Here is a 12,175-nt window from a genome sequence, read left to right as displayed (position 1 = left end):
TATTTGCCTAATCAGAGGCAGGACTTAAGTTAAAATCAACTACTCTGAATGTTTTCAACATGCTGCTGGTGGCATGTTTATGTATTGAAATTTTTTTGTTAGTACTTTCAGTTGTAATTACATTATTTGCATTGCCATAAGAAAAAGTTAGACAGCTTACAAGAGTTTGCATGCAAGTACTTTAGACTGTGACTTTGCACAATTCTGTTTTTGAAACAAAATGAAATTCATTTGTGAGGGTATTTTCCCACAAACCTCATGATACCCCTGCATAAGTCAGGTGGGCCACCCCAGTCAGAAAAGTCTGGACGTGCCCCTGGTTATCACAACATAAATTCAATCATTAAAAGAGAGATATAAAGATATATATGTTCTCGTAAATACTTCCCTTGAAAAGCTCAAAACCAATGTTAGTGGTTAAATTTTCACCTCTGTCTGTCATTAGCACGCAACCCAAACCAAATAGGGTTATTATTTTAGGGGTAATCTTTTGATTGGCTCTATCGACATTGAGAAAAAATATCAAAAGTTCTCTTGACTTGTTGGAGGAGACTCAGATTTTATAGATTCACTTCTGGCTAAAAGGCCTCAGCAGTTCATGCTCATGCCTCTTTAGAAGAGTAACACTGCATCTTTTCAGTTAAAATCTTGACGGACAGATGGATGTATTCATGAACCACACTGGGAACAGGCTTGATGTGACAAAGCTGGACACTAACACGATGACATGTGTAGGACAGATCTTCACCTCTTCATTCTTGAGTTTGATTGCAGTGCAAAGTACCACAACTAAGAACAGGCAATTTTACTAATGTGGGAGAAAAAGAAGCTGCACTGCTGACTGAAATCTGGCGATCTGGTTCTCACACTGACTGCGCTCTCAGTGATGTCCTTGCTGGCTGTCACATCTCGTGAAATTATCCCTGCTACATCTTAGAGTAAATCTTGTCTTGCAGATTTTCACTCTAATTTGTTTTGTTCTCTCAGTCGAGTTTTTTGTAAATGAACTTCCATACGCTGCAACTTCCCTTCTGACTAGAAAGAGGAACTTACATAACGACATCATTGTTCCAGTTGGATGACAGCCTGAGACTCTCCTTCAGTGTTGGCAGCCATGTTTCTCTAATTAGATATACATTATTCAGTGATTGACAGTTTGATTCTGCAGCAGAAAAAATACAGAGACAAAAGTGAAGTTAATGCATCTTTATTTCATGCCTCTACATTTCATAAGAAAGGACAAGGTCGGTAGATTTTCATTCCCTTTTTTTTTACCCTCTCTCTCGTATATTTCCATATAGAATTATCTTTCAAAATAAATTGAATTATCTACTCTTATGTACAAAGTTCCTCTATCATGTTTGACCTTCTGAAATATATTCATCACATCAAAATGTTAAGTGATTTGAATAAGTTAAAACTATTTAGATTAGATACATTTACAATTTGGTTTGTAATCTGGATATACTGCAAGCACTGGGAATATCTGTGATATTTGCTCAGCAACTTTTTACAGCTTAAATATCAAGACCACAGAGACTACTGTACTCAAAAACGAAAAACAAGGTTGCAATGTTGCTATTCAAAATATAATTTTCCCCAGGAATTATGTTTTTTATTTAATTTACAGAGCTTGGTTTTTAATAGTAAATAGAACTTACAACACAGCAGTCAAAAAGAAGCAACGAGGATTGCTTGAGCAACTATATCATCTTCAAACCTTCAAACCAGCAGACAATTCTGTGCTTTAGAAAAACTGAAGAATCTTGTCTATGTGAGCTGAACATCGGCAACAACAGCAGCATGGTGACTTTAGAGTTGTTTGAACCCAGCAGGGCGTGCGCTGTGTTGCAGGGATCTACTGTTGGAGATGGTTGGTGTGCTAGGAGCAGTCTGGGACCAGGACTTGGCATGGACTCGATGGCATGAACACAACGAACTGAGGAAGCTCTGAGCTCTATCAGTACTCTCTCAGTTAATGCCAATATGTGAGGGGTTAAGGTAGGAAAGGAAGTTCTGCAAAATAAAGAAAAAAATCAGTCTCCTCTCATCTTGAAATCACCCGACACCACAACATTTTTAATCAAACTTGGTGGTGTACTTTTGCAGCTTTGAAAAAGTAATTCCAAATCTTATAAATCGCAACAATAATTGCTTTATACTGTAGCAGGGTACAATTTGGTTAAGGAGGGGGTGGTGGGGTTGGGAAATACGTTTTGTAAAGTGGAGAAAATCATGTTCTTTTTCTACTGCTTTATAAGGGAACATTTAGCTAGGTTCAAGATGTTTATAAACTGAATAGTGTACAATTATTGTTTGTTTTGCTGGTTATTATCTTCCTGGTCCTACATAGTCCCAGAGGGTCTAAGCTTTGTGTGGTTTTAGTTTTGTGTGAGCTCATGTTTTGGATAGTTGTCGGCTGCCTCATCTGGACCCCGTTACTCTGCATCAACATAGTCCCAGGGAGTTCTGCGTCATGTGTCACCACGAACCTCTTTTCACTCTGGAGCCGCTTAGAAGAGACCGCAATCTTTAAGGTTTTCTTTTATGATGATGTCTGTCACAGCGTTGAACACAATCTCGACGTTCCTTGTGTCCGTGGCACAGGTCAAGTGGGAGTAGATTTCTTTCACACCCTTCTTCATGTTCAGCTCCAGAAACTGCGACTTGATGTAGTTGCTGGCGTCGTCGTACGTGTTGGAGCCTGAAAGGGGGTTAGGGGTGAGGAGAGGAGCAGATTTATGGCAAGATTTGTGTTAAAAAAAAATGTCTTCTTGTGTATCACGATCAGTTAACATGATGTAAGTTACATTTAATCGCATCATTAAATCGTGTTATCACCAGATTGATATTGGTTTTGTTACAAACAAACTCTAGTCATTTGATTTTATCATTTGATTTTACCGTCATAGTCTGGGAAGCAGATGCTCAGGTGGACTTTCTTGATCTTCTCCTCAAACAGATCCTTCTTGTTGAGGAAAAGCACGATTGAGGTCAGTGCAAAGAATCTGTGGTTGCAGATACTGTTGAATAGATGGAGGGACTCGTGCATGCGGTTCTGAAAAGGTCCAAGAGAAGAACAGCTGTGAGCTACCGGCTGATACTGTATGTGTGTTTCCTCGAGCAGTGAAGTCTTTACTCACCACCTCGTCATCCTCAACCAGCACCATGTCGTATGCGCTGAGAGCTCCGCAGAAGATGATGCAGGTCACACCCTCGAAACAATGGATCCACTTCTTTCTCTCTGACCTCTGGCCACCCACGTCAAACATCCTGATGATCAAACACAGTCGACAGTAAAGTCAGCCTCTCCTGTATAACACAGCTCTGTAAGGACAGCCGGCTGGTGTTAGACTTTGGTTCTTTAGTTGTGACCTACCTGAAGTGCAACTCCTTGCAGGAGAACTGTTCTTCGATGATACCAGTTGTTTTGACTCGAGATCGCAGCACATCCTGCTCGGTGGGGAGGTAATCAGGCTTGCTGATTCTGTCCATTTCATTGAGGTAGCTGAAGCACAATAGCAAACAGGAGAAAGTCAGAACAGTCTTACACACTAAGATAGCTCATAAATGGCCCCCAGTACTCTATCAATCCCATTTGTAGATATTGACTCACTAGCCAGCAGAGTCGTTGAGTTGGTACTCAGCAGCTCTATCGAAGCCGGCCTGCACACCACTGTCTTTCCACAGCTTCTTGATGACATCAGCCAGCTCAGTGGGCATCGTGCCTTCTTCAATGGAGTCTGACAAGTTCTGCAGCTTCTGTGCATCCTCCTGTGGTTTCATGCAAACAGAACAAACATCCATCAGCATCATTATAGAGCTTGGAGCATTAATAGTATACACTTTTCTGTCCCCACAAGTACTCTACAAGCTGATTATGTCTGGTGAAAAATATTTTTTGTGTTATATCACACCTGTGCTGAGGGAGAGCCAAAATCAATGGCCAGCATCTCCATGCCTCTGATGATGGCCAGAGCAGACTGCAGGATGTTGCCATAGACGATCGCTCTGAACTCCAGTTGTTCCTCTTTTGTGTAACCACCTTGATGGAGAATCCTGTAAGTGAAAAAAGTTGGGAAAGGGATGATTCAGGGAACAATTTAGTCAAACTTTGCAATATTACCCTCTGCTTCAGGTTTATATTTCACTCTTATGGTTATGATGGTGCTGTTTATTTAATTAAAATAGAATAGAATTACTAAGATTTTACTAATACTTGCTCATTTCGAGTTTCAATAACTCAAAAGTAAAGCTCCTAAAATGTAGAAACAACCTTTACTTTTTGGGAGCTAGTGGTCACAGCGCCCCCGTTTGGTGTGTTTCTGAACTCGTTCAGCTCTCATTGCCAGACTAATGGCACAAAACAAATGCTGACAAATCAAATTTAAGAGGATGTTTGCCCTGTTGACCTTTTGTAACAGGCTTCAGTGTAAGTGAAAGAGACAGAGCTCTGGCCTGCTGGCTATGTGCCCGATAGAAGAGATTAAAAAAACTCTGAACTGCACAGGGATTACTTGCAACTAACACCGTGTGGATGACACAGAAGACTAATGTTAGAACCTATTTGAGTACTTACTTCATCTGTTTTACAATGGTGCTTTTCCCTGATTCACCAGCACCTGGAAGAGAAGAAAAATAATTACCCACAAAACCCGAATGGCTCTTTTTCCTGGACTAAGCATTGCCACTAAGCAGGAACATTTTAGGCCTTGAATAGATTAAAAAAATGATGATTCATTTAATTTAAATATAAGCAAATTGAAGTGCTGTTTGTCGCAAAACCCTTAAGGTGGACTTTCTGCAGTTTGCCATCAGACAATGGCAACAACTCTCATTAACATTTGGATTGTGAAAAACCTGTACACCCTGGTCAAATACTTATAAAACGTGCTGTTTGAAAAAATTCAAGACTTTAACTAATAGCTGTTTTTTTAGTGTATGCATGTGCTGTAAATCTTACATTTCAACATTTGCATACACCAAAAGCACAGAGTGCAGACACAGTGTCTGTAAAGGATGTAACAAAACTCAGCTACATAAAGCAATGAGTCCAAAAATACTACAAGATAATGTTGACAGTGGTAGTGGAGAGAACAAATTTCTATCTGTGCATACATTTGTTATTTTCAGCTGCTCTTTGAAGTCATGATTAATTTGTCTGAAGTGTTCTGGCTTTAATAGAGGACCCGAAATGCGCTAACAGAAAACACTTTAAACAGAAACAACAAATATCATTGCTTTCTTTTAACCTGCTAATTGTTACTGCTGCCCAATTTGGTCTCCCATTAGCAATTTATATAAGACTACTAACACCTTTTTTTGCACATTGAGCACCTCCATGCTTGAACATAAACTCCATTGTTTTGTCAGAGATTACAGATCTTTAGCCAATCAAGCTGAATGTCAATTACTTTAATTTCAAAGGAACAGCTGTGCATCCATTTTACTGATATTATCCATGCTGTGCATGTAAGTAAAACCTGTAATTGTTGCGACTGCATCAGTTGGCTAAAGAAAAGCTTGCAGGCATGTCAGACTCTCTCTGCGGCACTGTAAGCTAGCCCAAGTTAGAAAGCATTAATGTCATCACAGAGGGACCAAGCTGGTCATCCTGCGCTCACTGGAGCCACATTAAGCTCGTTGCAGACTTACTGCTGAGCATTTAAAGACATTATGAGGCATTATCAAGCCCTGCAGGCCGAGACCACTGAATTTCCCCTGCTAGCAGTTATTAAGCAAGTCAATAACACATCTGTTTTGCTAATTGGTGATGTGGTAGGTAAGGTGGCGATGTGACAGTATCGAGATGTGTTATAATGAAGAATGCACTCATGCTTTAGGACGACTGATCAGCTTTTAGGCTTTACATGAAAACCTGGGCTTTAAAGGAGAGCTCTATATTCATGTTTATACATCAGTATTAACTGATGTTCTAACACACTGACTTAATTTGGAGATCTTAAGTTCAAGGGTATCATACAGAATTGAACTAATGGAAATATGCAATCATTTTATACATTATTTGAACCATCTAAGTGAATGCATTTGGAAACAATCAGGGTATGCTTGTTTCTTGTTCTTATGAGCCAGTTGCACAGATTATAGAGAGACTTAACTGGGCCATACCTCCGTTCTAACAATTTTGGGAGTTCCCTGAAACGACTTTATTTTTGTTTCTTTGGTGTCTTCTTGATAGAAATGATTCTAAGGCTTGTACGCCTCTAAAAGGTAAACACTGAGTTCAGCTCCAAACACTTTTAGCTCAAATGAAATCTGCAGGGTTCAGAGCTTCATGTGGCTCTGTCTCTCATTTGTACAATGTCCATCTCGGTCCACAAGATGGCACTGTTGTTCTCTTTAGTGTTTCAGTTCTTGTGAAAGAAAAGCAACTCCTCTGTGAATCTAATGGAAGTTAATACCGGTGTTTTGGACCCTTTACTCACATGCTAAATATAGTGCAGAGTTGACATATTTAGATTGAACAACAAAAGTTAAAGTTTCTAAAGTGGACAAATTAAGATTTTATAATAAATGTCAAACAAAGATATTGTTTTTCACCAATAACAAGGGGACCAACCAATGCTTCCATGGATGCCCATGCTCTCCTTATTGATGTTATACATTTTTATAATGATTCAAAGTTTCCTTTTTATTCAACATTTCCTCTTAGATTGACTCATCATATTACTTCTATGTTGACCTCTGTGAAATGTTGCTGTTAAAACAGTAGTTGTAATAAACACTTTCTTCACTTTATCAGAGGGGTGAGGGATCAACAAAGTCCTCACCAAGTTGATCTGCACTAAACCAGTTAGCTAATCGGATTGTCGTATCACTGCTGGGCTGTGATTCATTTAGACCAAAGGCTACGTATATTTTAAGCACCAATGTCCTTCCGCTAAAATTGAAAAGTCATTCCTAATTTTAAGACAGCCAAGAAAAATTTGAATATATTTTCCCATCAGGTTTTAAAATGTTGTTTATTTGTCAAATGTTGGATAGAATAAGTTCCTAAAGTTTCATCGAAGGAGATCAAATCTTTGAACATGTCACCGTCATGGTAAAAACACGACTTAATTCAAAAGCTCAAGTCTTTTTGATACTTATGATGGGCATCAGAACATAACATTAAATACCTCATGATATCGTTTTATATCATTTCAAATAAGGTTAATTATTATTCAGTATTCTAGAAGTTAAAACCTTTTTTAAGTCGTTGTTAACTCCTGTTTTATTTTTCAGCTTCAAGTCAGATGCCCAGCCTGCAGACTTATCTCTCTCATCTCCTTCTGCTGCTCTTACTCTACCCTCTCTAATTCCTTCTCTGATGTGGAAAAGCTATAAAAGGTCTCTCGTCTTTCTAATAAACTAATGCAGGCTTTTATCCTGAAAAACAAAATCATCTGCACAGCCTGTAAATCCTCTGATCAAGCTGTGTCTTACATCTCACCCTGCAGGCAACAGGTGTGTAAGAGCAATGTCAGATGGCACACATCCAAAATAAAGGCAATATGCACTGAATGAACACAAGAGGTTAATATCTATAATCATGTCTTACTACATGATCTTAAGTTAGACATTTAGGGCTGAATAAAAAAAACTGTAGTTATCTTTCAAAAGTTAAGCTTTGTTTTTTTTTTTTACTTTTTCTTTTAACTCTTGTTTCTTTTTTACAGTAAGGCCTGTTTGCTATTTGCCAGATTTCTATTCTTCTCCGCAGACCTGAACCTGCACCTGAAGGTTTAGTTAAGACAGACATTACATTTAAAGTTACAGTTTTAAAGCATTGCCCTTCTGTAGTTTAAACCTGTCAATCAGAGCACTCTGCATCACCTGCAAGTTAAGTCAGAAAAAGGAAAACTTGGTGCAACAAGACAGTTCATGTGTCCACTTACCAAGCAGTAATAGCTTGACTGTTTTAGCGTCCTTATCGGCATCCTGTTGGAGTTGTTTTTCCAACTCCTTGGACTTTTTGTCCTCGGCGCTTGCTCCCGCACCCATGCTTTCTTCCTCCGCAAACTCAAGATCCTCAAGGATGGAAATTTTGACGGTTCTCTGTGAGTAGTTGCAGAGAACTGGGTGCAACACTAATCGTGCTGAAAGGCGATTTCCTAGCGGAAGGGGATTGAGAGGGAGGTGCTTGAGCTTTGCTGGCTTGGTTGGCTTCTTTTCGATTAGATGATCAGAGGGGACCCTCTCAAGGCTCAAATCAATTCAGGATGCTCTGGCCAGCAGTGACCCACCCTTTAATTCCCTCTCCTTAAACCCTGACTTAGGAGGTGCCTCTTCCTGATTGGCCAGTCAATCCAATTAGCCTAATAAGGGCAATAGTGAATGATGTACAGTGAATGAGAAAATAAACACACTCAAATACTTGGTGAGAGTCGTTGATATCATCAAGGGGAATTAACTCTTGTTATTTGTCCACACAGAAACAAAAAGTCTAAACCTTTCACGTGCAGCCTGTGGTGTTTGTTTGTATACAATTATAACAGAGGGAGGGGAACAGAACCAAATCTCACCTCCAGCTATAGAAGATACTAATAGATGGTAGTGCTAAACATTTTTAACATTCATTTTATCTGCCAACTCTATGTTCTCTTTTGAAATAAAAGTGTTTGGTAAGAGAGCAGACGTTGCTCTTTCATCCTGAATACTGTCGGACTCTTGACTTCAGTGTCAGTCACATGGACAGAGCAGGGGGAGGCATTAAGTTCTCATAAACTTCTTATAGCTAAGACGGTTAAATCCCAGGTGGTGTGGTGCCTGCTAAATAAAGCAACTGTCACTGTGCTGTTTGGTGGATTCTCAGTGATAATATGACCTACATGTGTTTCTTTAGTTACTTCATATACAGCGGTGTGAGAAGTGGGTTTCCAAAATACTTGAAAAGATGTCTAAAACAATTGTGTTTTCTTTCAGCAGTGTTAAAACAGCCTGATGTTATGACAGTAAGCGTGTTGTTGCATTGATGGAGCAGATGATCTGTGTACAGGTCAGCCTGCGGGGTCGAAGGGTGGAGGTCAGTGGGCCTGTCTTGCTTTGTTCCCGCCCTGACGTGTTAGAGGACTTATACTGAGATACTGTATCTGCTGTTACTTAGTCACACAGTAGAGAGTTCCTCTGTTTAATTCAGTGTCCAAACTGCATGTCTTTGGTTTACATTAGTGTCCCAAAAAAGGATCAAGGCGGATTTGCAAACTCTACATTTGGCCTCTCTGTTGTCAAACAGTAGGTAAAGCTCACTTTTACTTTCCATTAGATAATACTTACTTATAACTTTTCATGTAAGAGGTGAAATAAAAGCAGTTGTTACCTTTTGGTAACAGAAAGTATAAACACTTGAATCCATCCCCACTGAAATTATTGAGTACACAACTAACAATGAGTCGTGTTTATTCTGGTTAGCCGCACCGATAGGTTGGACACATGGAACTGAAAAATGTCAAATTTCCATGATACTGTATAACTGTACTTTTAGACTGAACCCAAAGAGAAGCCAAAAGTCCACAGCCCTCCATCAGTGGGATTGTGCAATGTAAAAGTAATCTGAAGATGATGAGGCTCTAGCCTAAAGTTGGCAGATAAAGTGTCTGAGGACACACAATATAAATGTAATTCTAAACATGGAAACACACAAAAAAAAACATTTCATTTTACTTTTACATTTCATTTCTGTATTTACTCAGAACCAGCTCTGCTGTAGTTTAAGGTCTAACTAAGTCCTCCTTAAGTTAAGGCTTCGTTGATCATTAAAGTTTGTTCACTTTTTATTCTTTATTCTTTTGAAACATTCTAGCAGAACATCCCTCTTTTTGTGATTTGTAGCTACATAAATGAAAAGTGAATGATTGATTCCAAAGCAGACTCTTCTAAATAATCTAAAAAATGGCAGATAAAGGTGCTGCTCATCACTGTTGTATATTCACACCTACAATTAGATTCTTATCAATATTCAATATTATCAACAACAACTGCTGTATTCATTATACATTTAGACTTCTACAGGTCTTTGAGGTCCAATTTATGCATTTAATAGACAATAAGAACAGCTCCCACACACTGTCTCACTTTAAGCTGACAACATAAAGTAAGACAGGGTGCCAGAGCCTTTCTCCCTTTCTTCTGTCAGTCTGTGATGCACCTGTCACACATTCAGGTGTGCAGAGATTCTTTTCAATGTTTTTTTACTACAATCAGCATGTTTTGTTATGAAATATCTGATTATTGTTGTTAATTTGTAATGTTTCTACATGAAATATGAATAAATGGAGAGATCTTCAGGCGTACACCGGCAGCAGTTTCTGTTGTTGGTTTCCTTTTTGAACCACACACAGCAGCTCCATCACTCCATCAAAATACTGTTAAATCAAATCAAATCTAAGGGAATCAAATCTACAGTAGATGAGACTGCTCATCTTTTGACAAAATAAAAGTTGCTTTTGTGAACTTTGCATTAACGTCCTCATATATTTTTCGAACTTTCTCTAAAGGTTTGTTGTAGAAGGAGCAGGTTTAACAGAGCTCGGTCTGTCCTTCAGCCAGACTGTCCGAACGCATCTTACTGACGTCAGGGTCAGTTAGGTCAAATAGGCTCAGCAGGCAGCTAAAGGATTGACAGACAGGGACCTATGAAGAAGAAAAAGTATGACGTGTGGATGAACGTGAAAAGGAAAATGATATCAGGACGTCTCAAAGTGGCTCCAAGTCTTCCTCTATATGAAACTTTTGTTCTCTTGTTTGAAACATGATCTATTGGAGTAAGTTTAAGGCCACAAATCCTTCACTAAACAATCTGTTCCTAAATGTACTCCCACAACAACTTTAGCTTGGTATGGACATACACATTGTATCCACAATGAAGGCATCAAAAAAAAAGCACTTTCCCTTTTCTACAGCCTCACACCGTGTCAGAGTTTAGCTCTGGCCTGTGCGGAGCATTACACTCACGTCACTCTGCCTAAGCATGTAGTGCTAATTTCCCGGGGCAGGGTCCTTGAGGCTTAAATCCCTGAACGCTTCCAAGGAGGCTAATCGCGGTAGCACATCTAGTGAAGGCAGCCAATCCCATTAGGGCGTTTGATGGCGTAGCCCTGCTTTGTGCTCAGTCCCTGCCTCCCTGATCTGTTGACAAGATTACCCACAGAGCCTTAGATCAACCCAAGAGGCAGGGGCTTAACACGTCGTCTTTTTGGGGCAGTGGGTGCAATTATGAAGAGTGGGGAATCTGAATATGTAGGACTTGTGTTTTAGCAATTGACTACTATACATTATGGTGAAAAAAGTTATGAACAAAGATGCAGATATCCTTTTTTTGTTATTTGTCCAAGTAGGTCAAGCTGGAGAATCAGTGAAATATAGGTAACACAAACACATATTTATTTAACACAGTGACCCACTCCTCATTCATGAATCTTAAAATACAACATAACAATAGGTTTATTCTCCTGCTGTAATAGCTCTACAGTGACATCGCACTTCTGTGAACCAACACAGAAACAGTGGAAGAAGGCAGATATATAAACAGAAAGATAATCAAAGATCTCTGTGAAATCAACTGTTTTCCTCTAGAAGCCTTTGTTGAAACCCAAACTGTATCCTCACATAAAGGTAATGTGTGTTTGATGAATAAATCCTCTTTACTTTCCTGAGTGTTTTGTGTGCCGATGTTACTCTCTAAATCCTCTGCAGGCTCCATTACAGGAGGTCCCCGCACACTGATGAGCTCATGTGGTTTAGTGTGCAAGCTTTTCGACTCAAGTCTGCAAAAGAAAACGTGAACTCCCACTCACAATCCATGAGGGAATCTAGGTGAAGCCATATACGATGAGTATTTACACACAGGGTGCTGTGATTCATCAACTCTTACCTCAAATGTCTTGCAACTCCAATTGTTGGAGTTTGAAAGATTGAATCACTTCCATTAACTTCCATAGAGCTATGTTTGAAGCATCTTTGTTTTCCACTCTGTAACATATTGTACATTTAAAGTGACCTCAACTGTATCCAATGAAAAATAATGAAGAGAAACAAGACACAGATGTCATGTGAATGAATGGTGGGATTCAGCCCCAGAACCCCAATTGGGATAGGCGGTATAAATAATGGACTGATGGAAGACACAGATTCATTTTCTTACAACAATCAAAACCACTGAAGTCACAAATTTTGG

The 12,175-nt window shown here is 39.3% G+C and overlaps 1 protein-coding gene across 1 annotated transcript; it reads right to left on the bottom strand.

Annotated features, from left to right (window-relative positions):
* Positions 1 to 1,400: 1,400 nt before the first annotated feature.
* gnat2 (guanine nucleotide binding protein (G protein), alpha transducing activity polypeptide 2) lies at positions 1,401 to 8,195 on the bottom strand. The gene is made up of 9 exons (XM_061057623.1): positions 7,899 to 8,195; positions 4,580 to 4,622; positions 3,918 to 4,059; positions 3,617 to 3,774; positions 3,380 to 3,508; positions 3,144 to 3,273; positions 2,905 to 3,058; positions 2,493 to 2,704; positions 1,401 to 2,016 (listed from the first exon to the last, which is right to left on the bottom strand). The coding sequence occupies exons 1-8, from the start codon at positions 8,002 to 8,004 to the stop codon at positions 2,514 to 2,516; spliced, it is 1,053 nt and encodes a 350-aa protein (XP_060913606.1). The 5' UTR covers positions 8,005 to 8,195; the 3' UTR covers positions 1,401 to 2,016; positions 2,493 to 2,513.
* Between the last annotated feature and the right edge of the window lie 3,980 nt (positions 8,196 to 12,175).

The sequence above is a fragment of the Labrus mixtus genome, chromosome 15 (assembly GCF_963584025.1).
Source record: "Labrus mixtus chromosome 15, fLabMix1.1, whole genome shotgun sequence".
In the NCBI taxonomy this organism is placed as follows: domain Eukaryota; kingdom Metazoa; phylum Chordata; class Actinopteri; order Labriformes; family Labridae; genus Labrus; species Labrus mixtus.
The sequence above is the reverse complement of the archived record's forward strand: the minus strand, read 5'-3'. Positions and strand labels throughout refer to the sequence as shown.